Source organism: Nomascus leucogenys, chromosome 18, assembly GCF_006542625.1.
Source record: "Nomascus leucogenys isolate Asia chromosome 18, Asia_NLE_v1, whole genome shotgun sequence".
In the NCBI taxonomy this organism is placed as follows: Eukaryota; Metazoa; Chordata; class Mammalia; order Primates; family Hylobatidae; genus Nomascus; species Nomascus leucogenys.
In genome coordinates, this window is record NC_044398.1 from 551,209 (window position 1) to 574,128 (window position 22,920).

At 59.4% G+C, this 22,920-nt stretch overlaps 1 protein-coding gene across 3 annotated transcripts in view; it reads left to right on the plus strand.

Moving 5' to 3' along the window:
- SHC2 (SHC adaptor protein 2) overlaps positions 1 to 20,454 on the plus strand; it is a 41,716-nt gene extending 21,262 nt beyond the window's left edge. For 2 of the 3 annotated variants that reach the window (XM_030798118.1, XM_030798120.1), the window contains exons 5-13: positions 663 to 716; positions 914 to 965; positions 1,054 to 1,180; positions 2,481 to 2,637; positions 4,041 to 4,104; positions 11,492 to 11,626; positions 13,964 to 14,274; positions 17,835 to 17,968; positions 19,434 to 20,454. In XM_030798118.1, the coding sequence (XP_030653978.1) occupies positions 663 to 716; positions 914 to 965; positions 1,054 to 1,180; positions 2,481 to 2,637; positions 4,041 to 4,104; positions 11,492 to 11,626; positions 13,964 to 14,274; positions 17,835 to 17,963 (1,029 nt within the window). In that variant the 3' untranslated portion in view covers positions 17,964 to 17,968; positions 19,434 to 20,454. The remainder of the gene's footprint in view (positions 1 to 662; positions 717 to 913; positions 966 to 1,053; positions 1,181 to 2,480; positions 2,638 to 4,040; positions 4,105 to 11,491; positions 11,627 to 13,963; positions 14,275 to 17,834; positions 17,969 to 19,433) is intronic. The other variant, XM_030798119.1, reaches the window with a different exon arrangement.
- Positions 20,455 to 22,920: the final 2,466 nt, after the last annotated feature.

A 22,920-nucleotide genomic window follows, 5' to 3' on the forward strand; every position in this document is an offset into this window, starting at 1 on the left:
AGCAAATGAAGCAGGACCACACAAATGAGCATGCAGACAAGCACGCAGATGAGCTCGCAAACAAGCACGCAGATGAGCTCGCAAACAAGCACGCAGATGAGCTCGCAGACGAGCACGCAGACGAGCTCGCAGACGAGCTCGCAGATCAGTAGGCAAACAAGCATACAAATGAGCATGCAGATGATCATGCAAATGAGCATGCAGATGAGCACGCAAATACACTCACAGATGCCCTTGCACATGGACAAAGGAGTCAGGAGTGTGGGGCCGTCCCTCCCGTGGCTGCTTCGGGTGTGTGTGTGTGTGTGTGTGCACGTGTGTGGGGCTTGGGATGTGTGTGTGCGTGAGCGTCTGGGCAGGTGCATGTGTGAAGTGTTGCAGTGGGGGTGGTTTGTCCACTCACACACATTCCCGTGTGACCTCCTGCAGACCCCACACATCTCCTAGGGCCCTAGTCCCGTCCTTGCTGGGGACTCCACATCCCAGCCTCTGTTGTCTAGGCTGACCCAGGACCCAGGTGCAGTGGGTGCCTGTCCAGGAGACGTCTCCATCCCTACATCCCTGCCCCTGCCCCACTCTTTGCTGTGATCCTGTTCCATCTGCCGGGCCCCCTGCCCTCGAAGCGGGGCCCCCATGACCGCGTGTGCCTCCTGCCACCTCAGGTCATCGCCAACCACCACATGCCGTCCATCTCCTTCGCATCGGGCGGAGACACGGTGAGGCCAGGGGTGGGGGTGGACCTGCAGCCCTGCCGCCCCCTCCGGCCGCGAGACCCTCTCATCCTTCCCCAGAGCCTGCCTAACGTACCCTGTGCCCACATCCACTGCCCCATCTCTCTGCATTGCTGGGGTGGGCGGCTGGGAATCCAGGTGGGAGGCCCAGGCAGGTCCAGCTGGCCCCTCCCCGCCCCCAGGACATGACGGATTACGTGGCCTACGTCGCCAAGGACCCCATCAACCAGAGAGGTGAGGCCCCTGGGGAGGCCGGTGGGGGTCCCGTGTCCGGGGGGCACGGCCGTGTGGCTCGGAGGCCGCATGACCAATGCGCCCGCAGCCTGCCACATCCTGGAATGCTGTGAGGGCCTGGCGCAGAGCATCATCAGCACCGTGGGCCAAGCCTTTGAGCTGCGCTTCAAGCAGTACCTGCACAGCCCACCCAAGGTGGCGCTGCCCCCAGAAAGGTAACCAGAGCTGCCTCCCCCGTGCCCTGGGGACGCCCCCAGTGACCTACCCAGGTGCAGAGCCTGCTCCACCTCCTGCAAGCCTCAGCCTCTGTCCTGCCCTTGTCCCTCCCTCCCTGTCCCGTGAGAATGTGGTTCAGCCAGAGGATCCCGTTTCCTCGGCTGTAACACCCGAATAAATGCATCCCCACCTGCCCCCCAGGACTGGGGAGGACTGAGCGAGCTGACTCCCCCGTGTGCCTGAGGCTGTCAGCCCTGCTGCTACAACCAATATCCCTCCTCCAGACGCGAGGCCGGCTCCTGCAAAGGGCAGAAAACGGCCTCCGTCTCACTGCAGAAGATGTGTAAAGGGGGGGACGTGTCTGTGTGCTGGTAACACGTTTTTTATAGACATTGAAGTGTGAATGTCACGTGTTGCACAATATGATTCTCTAGATGTCTTCTCAAACATTTAACTTTGATAATTTAAAGGTTGAAAGCCCATTCTTAGCTCGTGGGCCACACAGATCTAGGCAGTGAGCTGGATTTGGCCCTGGGCTGGGGTTTGCCAGCTGGCCTTGGAGAAGGAGCTATTTAAGTCTCTATTCATCATTAGAAAGTCAGCTTCCTCCAGTGGTGGGAGGGCAGGTGCAGGTGCATGAGCTCCCAGCTGTGCTGGTCACGAGGGAGGCGGCATCGCACACCTGCTCACACTCACCCCTCTGTGCACGGGGACAGCGTGCTTGATGCACGTCGCTCAGCACGCTCCGAAGCTGGGACGGGCTCCTCGCCTGCCTCTGGAGCTGCCTCTGCCTTCTGTAGGCTGCCTCGTAATTTATCCCAGCAGCGATTGTGGGCCAGGTGGGGTGCACCCCTCTGGCTCTCAGGGCCGTGCTTGCTGAGGAGCAACTGCAGGATCCATTCCTGCCAGTGCCGTCGGGGCCAGAGGATGGGGGCGCTTTGATCCCAGAGAGTTGCCACCCTGACCAGCGATGTCCTGGTTCTGGGTATAAACTTGGCTCGTGTCCTCTGCTGCCGGGCGGGGCCGGAGGTGGGCAGAAAGGAGTGGAGACCGGGTTTGCCAACGACCTGCCTTTTGTGCCACAGCTCGGAAATGTGTGCAACATTCCATTTTATAGATGAGGAAGTCGTGGGCCTGGTCACTTGCCCTAGAAGTGTTTCCTGGTAGGAACCCTCAGCGACAGGTGGGGGGCTGGGATTCGAACTCAGATCTTTCCTGCTCCCCCAGAAGCTCAAGCCGTAAGGCTTTAGCCCCCCTTGGGCCCTGCCTGTGCCACGGCCATTGCTGTCTGTCCCCCAGGCTGGCGGGGCCGGAGGAGTCGGCCTGGGGGGACGAGGAGGAGGCTTTGGATCACAATTACTACAACAGCATCCCGGGGAAGGAGCCGCCGCTGGGCGGGCTGGTGGACTCCAGGCTGGCCCTGACACAGCCCTGCGCCCTCACGGCCCTCAGCCAGGTCAGCCTCTGCCCTCGGGGGGACAGGGGCAGGGATGCCCCAGCTGCTGGTTCCCTGGACCTACCTCCAGCTCTTCTTTCTGCTCCTGTTCTCCTCGATCCTAGAGGAGGGTCTCTCTGTCACTCAGACTCACTCACTCACTCACTCACTCACTCACTCATGATCTCACTCACGATCTCACTCACGATCTCACTCACTTATGATCTCACTCACGATCTCACTCACTTATGATCTCACTCACGATCTCACTCAGACTCACTCACGATCTCACTCACAGTCTCACGATCTCACTCACAGTCTCACGATCTCAGTCACGATCTCACTCACTCACAGACTCACGATCTCACTCACTTATGATCTCACTCACGGTCTCACTCACGATCTCACTCACTTATGATCTCACTCACGATCTCACTCACGATCTCACTCAGACTCACTCACAATCTCACTCACAGTCTCACGATCTCACTCACGATCTCACTCACTCACAGACTCACTCACGATCTCACTCACAGTCTCACGATCTCACTCACGATCTCACTCACTCACAGACTCACGATCTCACTCACTCACAGACTCACAATCTCACTCACGATCTCACTCACTCATGATCTCACTCACTCATGATCTCATTCACTCACTCACAGACTCAGGATCTCACAATCTCACGATCTCACTCATGATCTCACTCACCATCTCACAGACTCACGATCTCACGATCTCACTCACACACTCACGATCTCAATCACTCATGATCTCACTCAGGATCTCACTCGCTCATTCACTCAGTCGCTCAATCACAGGCTCACAATGGGGCGCCGTGTATCTGCCCGGCCTCCTCTATCTCTCAGTCACAATCTCACTCACGATGAAGCGCCGTCTATCTGCTCGGCCTACTCTGGACACATTAGACGAGGTGGCATTTCAGACATGACTTCTACCCTCAGACACTGAATAAATACGGCAATGATTTAATCACGGCCTTGATAAGTCCACCAGGGAGGCAGTGAGGATGTCCACAGGGGCATGCACTCTGCAGGGAGGTCCGGAGGCCTTCCCTGAGGAAGCGGCATTTGGGCGGAGCCCTGACTGCTGAATAGGAGCTGCCTGGGAGAGCAGTGCAGGGAAGGTTATCCAGGCAGGGGGAACAGCCATTGCAAGGTGGCGGGATGTGCTGACCACCTTCCGAGATGGAGAGAAGGCGGGGAAGGCCACGGCAGAGGTGGGCGGCGGACACCCAGGGGGCGTAGTCACAGAGCGAGGGAGCCGTGGGAGGGACAGGGCTGTGCTCACCACCCCTAAGTCTCCAGCCATCTAGGAGGGCCGGGTGGGGAGACTGGGGGTCCTGAGCCAGGAAGAGGGGCTTGCACACACTGGGGAACCTCTCGCTTCTCTGTTTCCAGGGCCCATCTCCTTCTCTAAGAGATGCCCGCAGCCTGCCATGGGACGTGGGGTCCACCGGTACAGGTAGGATGGGCTTGGGCTGCAAGGGGTACCCACAAGGATTCTGGTGCTCTTCAGCCTTGTCCCGTGCTGGCTCCCCCTCAGTCTTTCTCCTCTTTGCTTATTTCACATTCACCTACGAGATCGTCTTGCTCCTAACACTCCGCTGAGATTTTCATCATCAGTGTCTGTTTTTCCTGCACAGACTGGATTCCTTGCATGTTGGGTGTAGGTACTGCGTCATCCACGCGGTATTAGGATTCCGTGCACGTTGGATGTAGGTACTGCATCACCCACGCGGTATTAGGATTCCGTGCACGTGGATGTAGGTACTGCATCATCCACGCGGTATTAGGATTCCGTGCACGTTGGATGTAGGTACTGCGTCATCCACGCGGTATTAGGATTCCGTGCACGTTGGATGTAGGTACTGCGTCATCCACGCGGTATTAGGATTCCGTGCACGTTGGATGTAGGTACTGCGTCATCCACGCGGTATTAGGATTCCGTGCACGTTGGTGTAGGTACTGCGTCATCCACGCGGTATTAGGATTCCGTGCACGTTGGATGTAGGTACTGCGTCATCCACGCGGTATTAGGATTCCGTGCACGTTGGATGTAGGTACTGCGTCATCCACGCGGTATTAGGATTCCGTGCACGTTGGATGTAGGTACTGCGTCATCCACGCGGTATTAGGATTCCGTGCACGTTGGTGTAGGTACTGCTCATCCACGCGGTATTAGGATTCCGTGCACGTTGGTGTAGGTACGCGTCATCCACGCGGTATTAGGATTCCGTGCACGTTGGGTGTAGGTACTGCGTCATCCACGCGGTATTAGGATTCCGTGCACGTTGGTGTAGGTACTGCGTCATCCACGCGGTATTAGGATTCCGTGCACGTTGGGTGTAGGTACTGCGTCATCCACGCGGTATTAGGATTCCGTGCACGTTGGGTGTAGGTACTGCGTCATCCACGCGGTATTAGGATTCCGTGCACGTTGGGTGTAGGTACTGCGTCATCCACGCGGTATTAGGATTCCGTGCACGTTGGTGTAGGTACTGCGTCATCCACGCGGTATTAGGATTCCGTGCACGTTGGTGTAGGTACTGCGTCATCCACGCGGTATTAGGATTCCGTGCACGTTGGGTGTAGGTACTGCGTCTCCACGCGGTATTAGGATTCCGTGCACGTTGGGTGTAGGTACTGCGTCATCCACGCGGTATTAGGATTCCGTGCACGTTGGGTGTAGGTACTGCGTCGTCCACGCGGTATTAGGATTCCGTGCACGTTGGGTGTAGGTACTGCGTCGTCCACGCGGTATTAGGATTCCGTGCACGTTGGGTGTAGGTACTGCGTCGTCCACGCGGTATTAGGATTCCGTGCACGTTGGGTGTAGGTACTGCGTCGTCCACGCGGTATTAGGATTCCGTTCACGTTGGGTGTAGGTACTGCGTCGTCCACGCGGTATTAGGATTCCGTGCCGTTGGGTGTAGGTACTGCGTCATCCACGCGGTATTAGGATTCCGTGCACGTTGGGTGTAGTACTGCGTCATCCACGCGGTATTAGGATTCCGTGCACGTTGGGTGTAGGTACTGCGTCATCCACGCGGTATTAGGATTCCGTGCACGTTGGGTGTAGGTACTGCGTCTCCACGCGGTATTAGGATTCCGTGCACGTTGGGTGTAGGTACTGCGTCGTCCACGCGGTATTAGGATTCCGTGCACGTTGGGTGTAGGTACTGCGTCGTCCACGCGGTATTAGGATTCCGTGCACGTTGGGTGTAGGTACTGCGTCGTCCACGCGGTATTAGGATTCCGTGCACGTTGGGTGTAGGTACTGCGTCGTCCACGCGGTATTAGGATTCCGTGCACGTTGGGTGTAGGTACTGCGTCGTCCACGCGGTATTAGGATTCCGTTCACGTTGGGTGTAGGTACTGCGTCTCCACGCGGTATTAGGATTCCGTGCTCGTTGGGTGTAGGTACTGCGTCATCCACGCGGTATTAGGATTCCGTGCACGTTGGGTGTAGGTACTGCGTCATCCACGCGGTATTAGGATTCCGTGCACGTTGGGTGTAGGTACTGCATTCGTCCACATGGTTCAAAGCATCATGAAGTTTAAAAAGCTGTTCGGTGAGCACTCTTACTCTCTCATACCTGTCTGCATCTGTTTTCTTTGCCTCCCTGATCAGGCAGCCACTGTTAGCTGTCAGTGGCTCCTGAGTTATTTTCCTAGCTTTGGAATGGATATTCAAGCCAGTTCAAACGTGCGTCATAGCCCCCGTTTTTGCAGATAGGGCGTGCTACCCATGCATCTTCCACCTTGCTGCGTCCATGGGGCAAACATCACGGGTTCTTCCCATACCGTGCATGCCAGACTTCCTCATTGTTACATCATTTATTCCACCCACGCCCTGGGCCTGGACATCTGCATAGATTCCAGGCGTTTGCCATGACAGACAGCCGTGCAGTGACCTTAAACGGTCCGCCTGTGTGCCAGGACTCAACAAACACGTCCCAGGGAGGGGCACCTGTGCCATTTCAGTAGGAATCAGTAATTGCCCGCTCAACCGACATTCCCACCAGGCACTTCGAGCTTTGGCTTTTTGTTTTTGAGACAGTGTCTTGCTCTGTCGCCCAGGTTGGAGTGCAGTGGTGTGATCATGGCTCACGGAAGCCTCCACCTCCCAGGCTCAAGCAGTCCTCCCTCCTAACCCTCCAGAGTAGCTGGAACCACAGGCGTGCATCACTGCACCCAGCAAATTTTTAAATTGTGTGGAGGTGAGGTCTCACTATGTTTCCCAGGCTGGTCTCAAATCTCAAAGCCCTGGGCTCAAGAGATCCTCCCTTCTCTGTGCCATGTGCTGTCCCCTTCCCTGTGCCGTGTGCAATGCCCCTTCCCTGTGCCATGTGCAATTCCCCTTCCCTGTGCCGTGTGCAATTCCCCTTCCCTGTGCCGTGTGCAATTCCCCTTCCCTGTGCCGTGTGCAAGTCCCCTTCCCTGTGCCGTGTGCAATCCCCCTTCCCTGTGCCGTGTGCAATTCCTCTTCCCTGTGCCGTGTGCAATTCCTCTTCCCTGTGCCGTGTGCAATTCCCCTTCCCTGTGCCGTGTGCAATTCCCCTTCCCTGTGCCGTGTGCAATTCCCCTTCCCTGTGCCGTGTGCAATTCCCCTTCCCTGTGCCGTGTGCCATCCCCTTCCCTGTGCCGTGTGCAATTCCCCTTCCCTGTGCCGTGTGCAAGTCCCCTTCCCTGTGCCGTGTGCAAGTCCCCTTCCCTGTGCCGTGTGCAAGTCCCCTTCCCTGTGCCGTGTGCAAGTTCCCTTCCCTGTGCCGTGTGCCATCCCCTTCCCTGTGCCGTGTGCCATCCCCTTCCCTGTGCCGTGTGCAATTCCCCTTCCCTGTGCTGTGTGCAATTCCTCCTTACCCAAGCCATTCCTGATGGGCATTGAGGGTCTTCCCGCTCCCTCAGGTAACTCCGCGGCAGGCGCCCCTCATTGCCACGAGCCCTCTTCTCCAGTGCATGCTGAGCCGGGAACTGCCGGGTCACGGAGCGCCGGCCTTAATCACGTTACCCGCGGTGCCAGTCCACCCTGGAGGCGGCTGTGCAGTCGGCTCGCCCACCAGCCCCGCCTGCAGCTGCCTGTTCCCTAACAGCCTTGCTAACATCTGTGTTGAGCTTTTTTTAGATCTTCCCAAACAGTCTGGCATTTCACTGCCAAGCGTCAGAGCCCTCGAGCTGGTTAGAGAAACTCGAGCCATCGAGTGCCCATCCGGTGCCCAGCTGTGATCTGGTCCTGGCGCACGTTCCTCTGGGATGCTGGCTGCTCACCCCGGGGCTCGCCAGCGTTCCCTGCCCCTGTGCCCACACCCGGGCTGTTCTCACTTGTACTCATGCCTTTCCCGATTCTCTGGCCAAGAACTCCTACAAATGTGCCCATAGCGCACGTCCAGGGTCCAGGGATTCCTCCACCCTCTGCCTCTCACTCTCGTCCTCCCTCCCCGGACTCTGCCTCTCACTCTCGTCCTCCCTCCCCGGACTCTGCCTCTCACTCTCATCCTCCCTCCCCGGACGCTGCCTCTCACTCTCGTCCTCCCTCCCCGGACTCTCCCTCTCTGTCGTCCTCCTTCCCCGGACTCTCCCTCTCACTCTCGTCCTCCCTCCCCGGACTCTGCCTCTCACTCTCGTCCTCCCTCCCCGGACTCTGCCTCTCACTCTCATCCTCCCTCCCCGGACTCTGCCTCTCCCTCTCGTCCTCCCTCCCCGGACTCTGCCTCTCACTCTCGTCCTCCCTCCCCGGACTCTCCCTCTCTGTCGTCCTCCTTCCCTGGACTCTCCCTCTCACTGTCGTCCTCCCTCCCCGGACTCTGCCTCTCGCTCTCGTCCTCCCTCCCCGGACGCTGCCTCTCGCTCTCGTCCTCCCTCCCCGGACGCTGCCTCTCGCTCTCGTCCTCCCTCCCCGGACTCTGCCTCTCGCTCTCGTCCTCCCTCCCCGGACTCTGCCTCTCGCTCTCGTCCTCCCTCCCCGGACTCGCCCTCTCTGTCGTCCTCCCTCCCCGGACTCTCCCTCTCACTGTCGTCCTCCCTCCCCGGACTCTCCCTCTCACTCTCGTCCTCCCTCCCCGGACTCTGCCTCTCGCTCTCGTCCTCCCTCCCCGGACTCTGCCTCTCGCTCTCGTCCTCCCTCCCCGGACTCTGCCTCTCGCTCTCGTCCTCCCTCCCCGGACTCTGCCTCTCGCTCTCGTCCTCCCTCCCCGGACTCTGCCTCTCGCTCTCGTCCTCCCTCCCCGGACTCTGCCTCTCGCTCTCGTCCTCCCTCCCCGGACTCTGCCTCTCGCTCTCGTCCTCCCTCCCCGGACTCTGCCTCTCGCTCTCGTCCTCCCTCCCCGGACTCTGCCTCTCGCTCTCGTCCTCCCTCCCCGGACTCTGCCTCTCGCTCTCGTCCTCCCTCCCCGGACTCTGCCTCTCGCTCTCGTCCTCCCTCCCCGGACTCTGCCTCTCGCTCTCGTCCTCCCTCCCCGGACTCTCCTCTCGCTCTCGTCCCCCCCCCCCCCCCCCCCCCCCCCCCTCTCCTCTCCTCTCGTCCTCCCTCCCCGGACTCTGCCTCTCGCTCTCGTCCTCCCTCCCCGGACTCTGCCTCTCGCTCTCGTCCTCCCTCCCGGACTCTGCCTCTCGCTCTCGTCCTCCCTCCCCGGACTCTGCCTCTCGCTCTCGTCCTCCCTCCCCGGACTCTGCCTCTCGCTCTCGTCCTCCCTCCCCGGACTCTGCCTCTCGCTCTCGTCCTCCCTCCCCGGACTCTGCCTCTCGCTCTCGTCCTCCCTCCCCGGACTCTGCCTCTCGCTCTCGTCCTCCCTCCCCGGACTCTGCCTCTCGCTCTCGTCCTCCCTCCCCGGACTCTGCCTCTCGCTCTCGTCCTCCCTCCCCGGACTCTGCCTCTCGCTCTCGTCCTCCCCCCCCCCCCCCCCCCCCCCCCCCCCCCCCCCCCCCCCCCCCCCCCCCCCCCTCCCCCCCCGGACTCTCCCTCGCTCTCGTCCTCCCTCCCCGGACTCTGCCTCTCGCTCTCGTCCTCCCTCCCCGGACTCTGCCTCTCGCTCTCGTCCTCCCTCCCCGGACTCTGCCTCTCGCTCTCGTCCTCCCTCCCCGGACTCTGCCTCTCGCTCTCGTCCTCCCTCCCCGGACTCTGCCTCTCGCTCTCGTCCTCCCTCCCCGGACTCTGCCTCTCGCTCTCGTCCTCCCTCCCCGGACTCTGCCCTCTCGCCTCCTCCCCCCCCCCCCCCCCCCCCCCCCCCCCCCCCCCCCCCCCCCCCCCCCCCCCCCCCCCCCCCCCCTCCCCCCCCCCCCCGCCTCCCTCCCCCCCCCCCCCCCTCCCTCGCTCTCGTCCTCCCTCCCCGGACTCTGCCTCTCGCTCTCGTCCTCCCTCCCCGGACTCTGCCTCTCGCTCTCGTCCTCCCTCCCCGGACTCTGCCTCTCGCTCTCGTCCTCCCTCCCCGGACTCTGCCTCTCGCTCTCGTCCTCCTCCCCGGACTCTGCCTCTCGCTCTCGTCCCTCCCCCTCCCCCCTCCCCCCCCCGGACTCTCCCTCTCTGTCGTCCTCCTTCCCCGGACTCTCCCTCTCACTCTCGTCCTCCCTCCCCGGACTCTCCCTCTCACTCTCGTCCTCCCTCCCTGGACTCTGCCTCTCACTCTCGTCCTCCCTCCCCGGACTCTGCCTCTCATTCTCGTCCTCCCTCCCCGGACTCTCCCTCTCTGTCGTCCTCCCTCCCCGGACTCTCCCTCTCACTCTCGTCCTCCCTCCCCAGACTCTTGCAACTGCGTTTCTTCCCTCTCACCCATCCTGACCCTAAGAAGCTGAGAGAATCTGTGCCCCTCTCGGTAGACTGGGAAGGCTGGGGAGAAGCCCCTCTGCCCTCCTCACCCAGCAAGGGCTAGCGCAGCCTCACATTCATGTGGAATCACAGCCAGACGCTGTTCCAGGGCAGAGGAAGTATGGTCAGGACCCGGCAGAATACAGATGGGGTCCAGGCAGCTCCCGGGGGAGATGCCCCGAGGATACCTGCGATGCCGTTCCGGTTTGAACCATGTAGATACTGTTTTTTTTTTTTTGGAGACTGAATCTCATTCTATTGCCCAGGGTGGACTGCAGTGGCCTAATCTCAGCTCACTGCAATCTCTGCGTCCTGAGTTCAAGCGATTCTCCTGCCTCAGCCTCCCGAGTAGCTGGGATTACAGGCGCCCACCACCACACCCGGCTAATTTTTGTATTTTTAGTAGAGACGGGGTTTCACCATGTTGGCCAGGCTGGTCTCGAACTCCTGACCTCAAACGATTGACCCGCCTCCGCCTCCCAAAGTGCTGGGATTACAGGTGTGAGCCACCACGCCTGGCCCCATGTAAATACTTTACACGTTCAAAATACAATTAAAAAAAGAAAGGAAGGAAAACCCTAAAATAGAACTGAGTCAGAACAAGTGACCCTCCGTGCGTCATGTTGATAGCATAATTATAGGGAAGCAGAGTTGCTGTGATTATTTTTAAACGTGGAGACTGAACATACACCCTGGGAAGCTCAGGTCCCTGGGCCGGGGAGGGCAGGGGCAGGGCGGGGTGGAGCAGCAGCTGCCTTCTCCCTGGGCGCGGACGTCTGGTGCCCACAGCCCCAGCCGCACGCTGTCCCACTCGTGTCCCTGGTTGGAGCCCCGACGGGGCTTTGCTGCTGTTAGATGCTCCCTGCAGCGCCTGCCGACGGGCGGGTTACCACGGCAAGGCCACAGCATCATCCGCCCTGCAGCCAGCAGCACAGACGGTGGCGGGGGGACCTCCTGATGGGACCCCGTCAGGTGTCCAGGGCCTGGCTCCCTGCAAGCCCCTTGCCTGGCTCCCAGCCGACCCCCTGCCCCTCCTTACACTCCGCAGCTCCACCAGGGGACGGCTATGTGCAGGCGGACGCCCGGGGCCCCCCGGACCACGAGGAGCACCTGTATGTCAACACCCAGGGTCTGGACGCCCCCGAGCCAGAGGACAGCCCCAAAAAGGATCTGTTTGACATGCGTATGTGGCAGCCTGGGGGGCGGCCGTCACCCTGTGCGGCCGTGGTCGTCTGAAGGGGGAGGCACAACCCCACCCCCACTCCCTGCGGGATCCCTGGTCTGATGGGGGAGGCTCCCTTCTCCCCGTGAGATCCTTCAAGTCCACAGTGGTGGGGCAGGGAAGCCCAGTCTGTTTCCTTTTGGAGGCCTTGTCCGATGGGGGTGTCCTGGACTCTGTGTTAAAAGGGGCCAGTCTGACAGGGGAGGCCCATTCTCTCTAGCGAACGCAGCCGAGCAGCGTGATGGGTGAGGCCCAGCCCCTCCTACAGGACCCCATCTCCTGGGGCCTCCCTGCTGAACCCCCCAGTCTGGTTGGGAATGCCGCTGGCCCCCACTCTGCGAGAAGCTCCGCTCTCGGGGGTAACCCACCTGCCCATGTCGGAACCCCCAGTCTGAAGGGAGGGGCCTGGTCATTCCTTGAAAGAACGATCTGTGTGGTGTGAGGCTGCGGCGCCGTCTGTGAGGCCCTCCAGTCAGCAGGGGAGCCAGACCCTTGCCCCATGGGACGCCTTAGTCTGTGAGGGGAGGCCTGGTCTTTTCTCCGTGGGACTCCCGGCCTGCTGGGACCACTGCCTGGCTCACTGGTCTTGCTGACTCTGGGTCTCCCTGGTCTGATGAGGGAATGTGAGTTTTCTCTTCATGTGACTCCGGGGTCTGAGGATTCTTCCTACGGAAACCCCGGCCCGATGCGGGAGGCACAGCTTCCTGCTTGAAGGAACACCCAGTCCAATGAGGGAGGCTCAGTCCACCCCTGGGCAAAGTGGCTGGTCTGACGGTGAGCCCGTCCCTTCCTTCCCTGGGTAGGGTCCTCGCCCGAGCTCAGGACGCCTCCTAAGCTAGCTGCAAATTTCTCCCTTCCTTCCATCACCTGACAGTGCAGCTTCTTCTTAGCATCACAATAATGACACCATCTAGCACCTAGTGGGCGCCTGCTGTGTACCAAGCACTATGAGGAGAGCTTGGCCCTCTTGGCTCCTCACAGCAACCCTCAGATGGGAAAGGAGGGGCTTGAGGCTGTGAGCGTCCCTCTGAGGCAGGCTGTCCCTCAGGGTGACCAGACTGCCAGGCAGCCCCAGTTGAGGAAGGGTGTCTTCTTGTCCATCCTCCACAAAGAGTCCTGGGGCTGCCTCTGATTCGCCACATGCTCATCCCCAAACCAGTCGCTGGCTGGGAGGGGGAGGTGAACATGCTGACTGGCCAGGCTAAGAGTTGGAGCTGGCTCAGCCCCAGGGTCAGGGCGGGAGGACCCCCAGGACCAGGAGCTGGAGGAATTCAAGGCGGCCGCAGCCACAGGGAGACCAGGGAGTGAAGGTCAGGGCGGGAGGACCCCCAGGACCAGGAGCTGGAGGAATTTGAGGCGGCCGCAGCCGCAGGGAGACCAGGGAGTGAAGGTCAGGGCGGGAGGACCCCCAGGACCAGGAGCTGGAGGAATTCAAGGCGGCCGCAGCCACAGGGAGACCAGGGAATGAAGGTCAGGGCGGGAGGACCCCCAGGACCAGGAGCTGGAGGAATTCAAGGCGGCCGCAGCCACAGGGAGACCAGGGAGTGAAGGTCAGGGCGGGAGGACCCCCAGGACCAGGAGCTGGAGGAATTCAAGGCGGCCGCAGCCACAGGGAGACCAGGGAGTGAAGGTCAGGGCGGGAGGACCCCCAGGACCAGGAGCTGGAGGAATTCGATGCGGCCGCAGCCACAGGTAGATGTGTCTCTGTCAGGGCTGGGCTCCAGCGCTGCAGGGTCTGAGCCACGCTGCTTTCTGCCCGGGGACATGCCCACCCCCGTTTGACCATGAGGGGACTGAGACTCAGAGGAGAGACAGCCTTTGAGTGGCCTGTCGGATGTCGGCGTTGTTGGAAGCCGTTAGAAAACCCAGGGCAGAACATTTTAATGCTGGGGCAAGAGAGGGATGCCGGCTGTCATCGTGAGTATTTAGGGTACATTGGAGGCCCCGGCCAATGCAGTAAGACCAGATAAGGAAACGAGAGGCGTACGCTTTGGGAAGGAAGCCCACCTGACAAGGCAGGAAAAAGAAATAAGGGTTAACCTCTGAAAGAAACAGCTGCTGTTACCCTTGTACGTGCTTAGAAAACCCAACCTGGGGGTCCGGGTTGCTGCACATGTGAGCCCACCGCACGCACGGGGCTGGGCCGAGCGTGAGTCTGATACGCTGTGGGCGCTTGGTCAGTGCAGGCCGACGAGTTCACGAGGGACTCCCCGGGGAACCCGTTTCTCCCAGCTCTGGTCCCGGCAGGAGCAGCTGCCTGCCCCCTGCCTGCCCAGCACCCCTGTCCCTGGCCTGCAGGACCCTTTGAGGATGCCCTGAAGTTGCATGAGTGCTCAGTGGCGGCAGGCGTGACAGCAGCCCCCCTTCCCTTGGAGGACCAGTGGCCCAGCCCCCCTACCCGCCGGGCCCCCGTGGCCCCCACGGAGGAACAGCTGCGTCAGGAGCCCTGGTACCATGGCCGGATGAGCCGTCGGGCGGCAGAGAGGATGCTTCGAGCTGACGGGGACTTCCTTGTGAGAGACAGCGTCACCAACCCCGGGCAGTATGTCCTCACCGGCATGCACGCCGGGCAGCCCAAGCACCTGCTGCTCGTGGACCCCGAGGGCGTGGTAAGCTGGGCACAGGTGGGAGGGTCTTGGGCCCGAGGGCGTGGTAAGCTGGGCACAGGTGGGAGGGTCTTGGGCCCCGAGGGCGTGGTAAGCTGGGCACAGGTGGGAGGGTCTGGGCCCGAGGGCGTGGTAAGCTGGGCACAGGTGGGAGGGTCTTGGACCCCGAGGGCGTGGTAAGCTGGGCACAGGTGGGAGGGTCTTGGGCCCCGAGGGCGTGGTAAGCTGGCACAGGTGGGAGGGTCTTGGACCCCGAGGGCGTGGTAAGCTGGGCACAGGTGGGAGGGTCTTGGGCCCGAGGGCGTGGTAAGCTGGGCACGGGTGGGAGGGTCTTGGACCCCGAGGGCGTGGTAAGCTGGGCACAGGTGGGAGGGTCTTGGGCCCGAGGGCGTGGTAAGCTGGGCACAGGTGGGAGGGTCTTGGGCCCGAGGGCGTGGTAAGCTGGGCACAGGTGGGAGGGTCTTGGACCCTGAGGGCGTGGTAAGCTGGGCACAGGTGGGAGGGTCTCAAGGGTCCCGGGGCATGCAGGAGCTTTCCAGGTTTATGAAGCTTTTCCAGATTGTTCCAGGTGTTGCCTTTGACCAGCTACTATAGAATTACAAAGTACTTTCCAGTTTATTTTTGAGACAGTCTGGCTCTGTCACCCAGGCTGCACTGCAGTGGCACAATCATAGCCCTCTGCGGCCTCGAACTCCTGGGCTCAAGCGATCCTCCTGTCTCAGCCTCCTGAGTAGCTGGGACTACAGGTGTGAGCCACCGTCCCCAGCTAAGTTTTTGTAGAGATGGGGCCTTGCCACGTTGCCCAGGCTGGTCCTGAACTCCTGGCCTCAAGTGATCCCCCTGCCTTGGCCTCCCAGTCGTAATCCCAATGTTACGATTTCTTCCGTCATAAGATGCTCCCCCCCCATTTATCGTGACTTGTGCACCTTACAAATGGTGATGCATTTGAGGGATAAATATGGTATTTTCAGGTTCTAATTTATTTGAGGATGTACAAAATATGTCTCAATTTACAAGGAATTTTGGGATCAAATTACTGAATTGCTTCAATTCCTTCTTCCTTCCTCCCTCCCTCCCTTTCTCTCTCTCTCTTTTATTTTCTTTTTCCTTTTTTTTTTCTGATGGAGTCTTCCACTGTTGCCCCGGCTGGAATACAATAGTGCAATCTTGGCTCACTGCAACCCTCACCTCCCAGGTTCAAGCAATTCTCCCACCTCAGCCTCCCCAGTACCTAGGATTACAGGCTCCCACCACCACGCCCGGCTAATTTTTCATATTTTTTTAGTAGAGAGGGGGTTTCTCTACGTTGGCCAGGCTGTTCTCAAACTTCTGACCTTGTGATCCACCCGCCTTGGCCTCCCAAAGTGCTGGGATTACAGGCGTGAGCCACCACGCCCGGCCCTTCTTTCTTACTCTTCTCTCTCTTTTTTCTTTCTTCTTTTCTTCTTTTCTTCCTTTCTCCCTTCCCTTCCCTTCCCTTCCCTTCCCTTCCCTTCCCTTCCCTTCCCTTCCCTTCCCTTCCCTTCCCTTCCCCTCCCCTCCCCTCCCCTCCCCTCCCCTCCCCTCCCTTCCCTTCCTTTCCCCTTCTCCCTCCCCCTCTCCCTCCCGCTCCCCCTCCCCCTCTCCCTCCCCCTCCCCTCTCCTCCCCTCCCCTTCTTCTCTCTCTCTCTTTTCTTTTCTATTCTTTTTCTTTCTTTTCTTTCTTTCTTGATGGAATCTCCCTCTGTCTCCCAGGCTGGAGTGCAGTGGTGCGATCTCAGCTCATTGCAACCTCCACTTCCCAGGTTCAAGGGATTCTCCTGCCTCAGCCTCTGAGTAGCTGAGACTACAGGCGCCCGCCACCACGCCTGACTAATTTTTGTATTTTTAGTAGAGACGGGGTATCACCGTGTTGGCCAGGTTGGTCTCGAACTCCTGACCTTGTGATCCACCCACCTCAGCCTCCCAAAGTGCTGGGATTACAGGTGTGAGCCACCGAGCCCGGCCTAATTGCTTCAATTCTAAGATATACACTCTCCCTGCCCGAATTTCGACATCTCTGGAGTCTGGATTTTGTTTAAAAACCATCAATTGCATATTTGAACTGCATCATTATTTTACAGGGAGGTTTTTCTCTTCTCTGTCCTCCTGGTACCTGAAATCGTGGTGCATCTTACAGTTGCTCTGGGCCAATGAGATTTAGTAATCTCCAGCTTCTAAAGCGTTTTAGGGTTTACAAAGCATTTTCCAATTTACAAGGAGTTCTAGGGTTTATGAAGCATTTTGAGCGTCTGAGGACTGCACAGGTTATTTCCCAGCTGAGGGGCTGCTAGAGGGTTCGGAGGCCTCTCAGAGTGTAGGAGGCGTTTTCAGCCATCCAGCTGAATCCCCGGGTGGCTCCTAGGCTGGTGTGAGCCTGGTCTCTGCATGAAGCACACGGCGGCGGGCAGGTGGGGGCGCTTGTGCACCCGGGCCTGGGACAAAGCTGGAGGGGGCAGGGCTTGGGTGAGAGGTGCCTGTTCTCCCAGTTCCTGAACCCCTGCAGACTGTTTCCGGTCTCCCCGCCACCGCCCAGCCTCTAGCCTGCTGTGTGATGCCTCAGTTCTTTCCCAGGCCAGACTTTCTCTGTTAAATGGATGGCTGGGGTCAGACCAGCAGCCACTACACCCGGAGAAGCTTCAGAACGTCTACCAGTACCTTGTTAAAAGGCGGATTCCCAGCTCCCATTGCCAGTGCCGTGGAAGGACGTGATTTTGCCACAGGCCTGGGAATGTGCATTTGTCCCGCTTCCCACGTGAAACGTGCACCGGGCCCCGCCTCACCCGGGAACGGCTCAGCCGTGGGACACAGGGTCTCTTGGTGTTGCATCCAGTTCCAGCGCTCAGTAGCGCTAAGAGGTTCTCATTCTAAAATGCGGATGGATTTTGATTTGGCGATTCAGGGTTTCAGGCCTGTGTCTCCATGATTTCAGGGGTGTGTTTCCTGGAGCTGCGTAGCAAATGGCCACACACGAAGTGGCTTAAAACAGCAGAGGTTCATTCTCACGGCTCTGGAGGCCACAAGTCCGAACTCACGGTGTGGCCAGGGCTGGTGCCTTCTGGAGGCTCTGCGGGAGCCGGCCTCCCGGGCGCTGCCGGCTTTGTGGACACACGGCGCCAGTCTCTGCCCTGTCCTGTGCGTCTGCGTGTTTTCCTCTTCCTGTCAGGACAGCGGTCACTGGACTTAGGGCCCCCCTGGCTCATCCTGGACGCATTCGTCCCAGGACCCTTGACCTGTGTATCTACAAAGACCTTTTTCCAAATGAGGGTCACATTCACAAGGCTGAGGGCTAGGACCTGGCCATATCTTCTTGGGGTCACCCTTCAGCCCCTGACAGAACCCTGGGGGTTTCAGAGCCCGCGCCCATATGTGGTTCTGGAATTCTGAGGCCGATCCTGTGGCTGGTGTCCCGGAATTCCCTGGTCCCGCCACTCATCCATGTAGGCACCCTAGGGGCTCCCCGGCAGGACCCCAGAACGCCGATCTCCGACTCTGCGGGTCCAGGTGAGTTTCCGGGAGCTGATGCCGAGGTCTCTGTCCTGCAGGTACGGACGAAGGACGTGCTGTTTGAGAGCATCAGCCACCTGATTGACCATCACCTGCAGAACGGGCAGCCCATCGTGGCCGCTGAGAGTGAGCTGCACCTGCGCGGCGTGGTCTCACGGGAGCCCTGAGCCAGGTGTGTGGCTGCCGCCATGGGTCGCTGGCCTTATGCCTTTCCCTCTAGAGGGCACGACTCAGGGGTGTTCAGCATCCGAGCCGTGCAACCACCTCTGTCGAGTTCCAGAACATTCTGTCAGCCCCGAAAGAGGCCCTGTCCCCACCAGCCGTCACTCCCTGTCCCCTCTCCAGCCCCAACCCCCACACATCCGCCTCCTGTCTCTGTGGATGGGCCTGTCCTGGACATTTCATAGCAGTGGGATCCCACGCTGTGTGTCCTTCTGTGTCTGGCGTCTCTCACTGAGCGTGACGTCCTCTGGGTGCATCGCGCTGTGGCCTGGGCCGGAGCCCGGCTCCTGTTCACGGCTGGATAATGTCCTGCTGTGTGACGGGACCATATTTTCTTTGTTCATCCGCTGATGGACGCTGGGGCTGCTCACGCCTTTTGGCCACCGTGAGCCTTTGTGTGCAGGTTGTGTGTGGACGCGCGTCACTGCCCACGGGTGACCGTGACACTGCGATTAGCTGTGATGGACGTCGCCTGGCCTTTGTGGACCCCGGCTGCGTGCTGAGTGGCCAGGCCTCCTTCCCAGAGGAGGGGTGGGCACTGCTGGAGAGGACGGTGGGCTGGGACAGGCTGGGGCTGGCGTGTGAGCCCAGGCAGCGAGAAGACCACACCTCAGGCCGGGCCGAGGAGCCCCAGGCCTCCACTTTTGGTGCGGGGCTGGGGGGCACCCATGGTAGGGTGTGGACGGAGGAGGGACAGGCAGGTCTGGGTGATTTCATGGTCTCTCCTCTGGGGTGAGGTTGGGGCAGGAGAGGGTGCAGCTGTGGGTCTGGAGGGAGCGGAGGCTGAGAGAGCAGCCGGGGAGGAGGGAGGGCTGGCAGGGGGAGGGGGCTGTGGAATTTCCCAAGGGCTGCGCTTCTGGGCCAGGTCGGGCTGCGCTTCTGTCCCCATGACAACGGTCTCCTTCCAGCCTCCTCTCTCCTGGGCGGCACCTCCCCCACGCGGCTGCGGCCTCCACCCAGCCCCCAGCCAGGCCTCGGGCTGCAGGCAGAGGGGGTTCCGGGTCTGGGAGGGGCTCCCGTAAAGCACCTGAAACTGCCGTGTTCCGTTGGCGCCGGTCCCTGCCTGCGTCCTCTCGGAAAGGCGTTGGTGACCCCAGAAATAACCTGGAAGGCAGTAATGATTCCTGCTCGGGAGGCCTTGCCCTGTCCCGGGAATGTGCTCAGCCCTTCGGCTCTGAGACAGGCAGTGGGATCGGCATTCTCGCTTGCACGCGAGGGAACAGCAGAGAGGTTGGGGCACTGCCCTAGGTCCGCAGCAAAGGACTCAGGACACCTGCACCGGAGTTCCGGGCTGGACCTGAGGCGCGGCACTCGTGGAGATGACGGCGAGGCACAAGAGCGATGTGGCTCGCACCGGAGCCCAGGTCTGCGGCCGCCGTCTCAGCCCTGACCTCGCCTTCTCTTTCTGCCCGCAGGTGACCGTTCTCAGCCCCCGCTCCTGCCTGTCGTGGCCTTGGCAGGTGACCGTTCTCAGCCCCCGCTCCTGCCTGTCGTGGCCTTGGGGCTCTCAGCCCTCCTGCTGGATCCTGGTCAGGCCGAACTGCCGCTGCCTCTCCTTCCTCCGCATGAGCCTCCGGCATAGCCCTTCCTGCAACTGGCCCCGGGCTGGGCCGAGCCTCCTCCCGCGGGGGCCCCTGCCCACCCCCTCCTTTGCCTGGAGTGGGCAGTTCATACCAAAGACGGAACCGTTTCGCCTTTAAAGGAAATATATCCGGAAGCAGCCGCTGCCCCGGAGCCCTGGCCTGTGGGTCCCCCTCTCGCCTGGCTGGTTCAGTCTAACACCCCGGGGAGTCAGGGCTCCCAGGACCCTGGGGAGGAGGCGGATTCCGGGCCTGGCTGGGCTTCCTTTTCCCACCCGAGGAACTGGGTGCACAGTTGTCTTTGAGGGGGGACGGTTAAGGTGCTTTGGGGTTCTCAGGCCAGGACACCTGCTGGCGCTGAAGTGGAGGCAGCCTCGAGGTCACCTGGGATTTTGGGGTAGCCAGGCTGCTCCGAGACAGTGGGTATCGAGGCAGTCGTGAGGCCCCTACTCCACTTGGGAGCAGGGGAAGGATGTGGTTGCCCGGCCTGGGCTGCGCCCGGTAGCTTCCCCGCAATCCCGCCCTCGCAGCTGTGGACCTAGGCCGGATGTTCAGATGGGTTTGTAATTAAACCTGGAAATGACCACAAGAGCACAAACCCACCTGGGCCCTCGCGGGGCTGGGGCTGGGACTAGTCTCCCAGGTGGAGAGCTGATGAGGGGCTCAGAGGGACCACATTTGGCCTACCTAAGGGCCTGGACTTGGAGAGAAGGAAGGCGGGGCTGTGCGTGTGCCCGTACCTGGCAGATTGTGGGGTGACCCCTCTGCCCAGCAGCCCCCGCATCTCTCTGGTTACCTCTATTTTATCCAGGATAAAACACACTTCAACTTCTCCATTAAACACTTCTCTCACCTCCTTGGAGACACCCTAGTTTATCACCCAAATGCCAAACCTCTGCCTTTTAAGACAGCCCAGGACATCAGACAAGAGCTGTTTGTTTTCTTCTCCAAGATGACCCCAGCGTGGCCCTAGATGGGCCGGGCTTTTCTGTTGTCCTAACTTCTCTCCAAGACATTCCCTCGATGCCCCTGCTCTTCCCCGACGCCCTGCATCAGGCTCAAGCACCCAACTCCATTCCTTAGACCTGCCGTCATGTTATATCTGAGCCTCTGGCTCCAAGAGCCCCCCCAACTCCTCCCACAAACACAGCATCTTCCCAGGAGAGAGGTTCCCAGCCTCTCCACATCCCTGCAGGGCCACGTCTGTCAAGGGCCGAGGATCTCTGGCTGCTTTCTCTGCAGACGGCAGGCCCTACCCCTTGCCCTGGGGGACAGGTCTAGTAAGGGTGTGTGTGGGGAGAAAAAGCCACTCTGGTTTGTCCTTAACTAGGACTGGAGCCTTCCAAAGGCAAACCCAAAAGGGGCTTCGATGACACATCTCATTTCCAAGACGTGGAGGCAGAGCCACCCATCCATCCATCCATCATATATCACCCATCTATAAATCCATCAGTAACCCACTCATCCATCCATCATCCATCTATAAATCTATCAGTAACCCTGCATCCATCCGTCCATCCGTCCATCCGTCCATCCATCCATCCATCCATCCATCATACATCATCCATCTATAAATCCATCAATAACCCATTCATCCATCCATCATACATCATCCATCTATAAATCTATCAGTAACCCTGCATCCATCCATCCATCCGTCCATCCTCCATCCATCCATCCATCATACATCATCCATCTATAAATCCATCAATAACCCACTCATCCATCCATCATACATCATCCATCTATAAATCTATCAGTAACCCATTCATCCATCCCCCATCTACACATCCATCAGTAACCCACTCATCCATCCATCCATCCATCATACATCATCCATTTATAAATCCATCAGTAACCCACTCATCCTTCCATCCATCCATCATGCATCATCCATCTTAAATGCATCAGTAACCCACTCATCCTTCCACCCATCCATCGTATATCATCCATCTATAAATCCATCAGTAATCCACTCATCCATCCCCCATCTACACATCCATCAGTAATCCACCCATCCATCCATCTACACATCCAACCATACATCCATTCCCCCATTCACACATCAAGTAATCCACCTACCCATCCCCCATCTACACAACCATCAGTGACCCACTCATCCATCCAACCATCCGTCTACATATCCAGCCATCCATCCATCTCCACATCTACACATCCATCAATCATCCATCCATCCAGTCACCCATTCATCCCCCCATCTACACCCATCAGTAACCCAGCCATCTATCCATTCACCCACTTGGTCCCCCATCCATCTGCCTAAGCCTCCATCATTATTTCCATCCATCCATTTTCCATCTGTCCATCCATTCACCATCCGTGCACCCACCTGTCTGTCTACCGCTCATCCATCGTCTGTTCATTTTCGTTCCCTTCACTGCTCCATCCATCCACCCACCCACCATCTTTCAGCATGCGTGCATTGAGTATCTTTTATCTGCCAGGAGCTCTGGTGGGCAACCAAGATGCAATAGTGACCAAGACAGATCTGCCCTCATGGAGTTAATGGCCAAGTGACATTAATCAGCAAATCACCACTCAACATACAATAACAACTGTGGAGTGGGCGCGGTGGCTCATGCCTGTAATCCTAGCACTTTGGGAGGCTGAGGTGGGCGGATCACCTAAGGTCAGGAGTTCGAGACCAGCCTGGCCAACATGTCAAAACCCCATGTCTACTGGAAATACAAAAATTAGCTGGGCGTGGTGGTGCATGCCTATAGTCCCAGCTACTCGGGAGGCTGAGGCAGGAAAATCACTTGAACCTGGGAGGCGGAGGTTGCAGTAAGCTGAGATTGCACCACTGCACTCCGGCTGGGAGGACAGAGAGAGACTCCATCTCAAAACAAACAAACAACTGTGGAAAGGAGCATGTCACAGAGCTTAGCGATCCCGGGAGATCCAGGAGGGTATCTTTGTGGGAACAACATAGAGACTGTGATTGGAGGGTGAGCCCCTGGTGAAGAAAGTGGAGCTCTGGGCAGGGGAGACGGCGTGTGCAAAGGCCCTGTGGTGTGTTCAGCCAGCACATTCAGGGAGCAGAAGGGTGGCCAGTGTGGCCGAGGTGAGGTCAGAAGTGGGGTGAGGACACAGAGCTTGGGGGAGGCCTGGTGCCAGGAAGAGCTGCCAGGGGTCTTTTGAGCACAGGGGCGATAACACTCCCCGTGAGATTTCCCAGTGGGAAGTAAACTGTTGGGAATTGCGGGGAGGGCAAGGAGGAAGCGCTGGACCAGAGGAATGCTGGGGAGTAAGGAGGGTCAGATTCCCAAGACGCGTAGGACAGAGAGGGTCTAAATGCGCT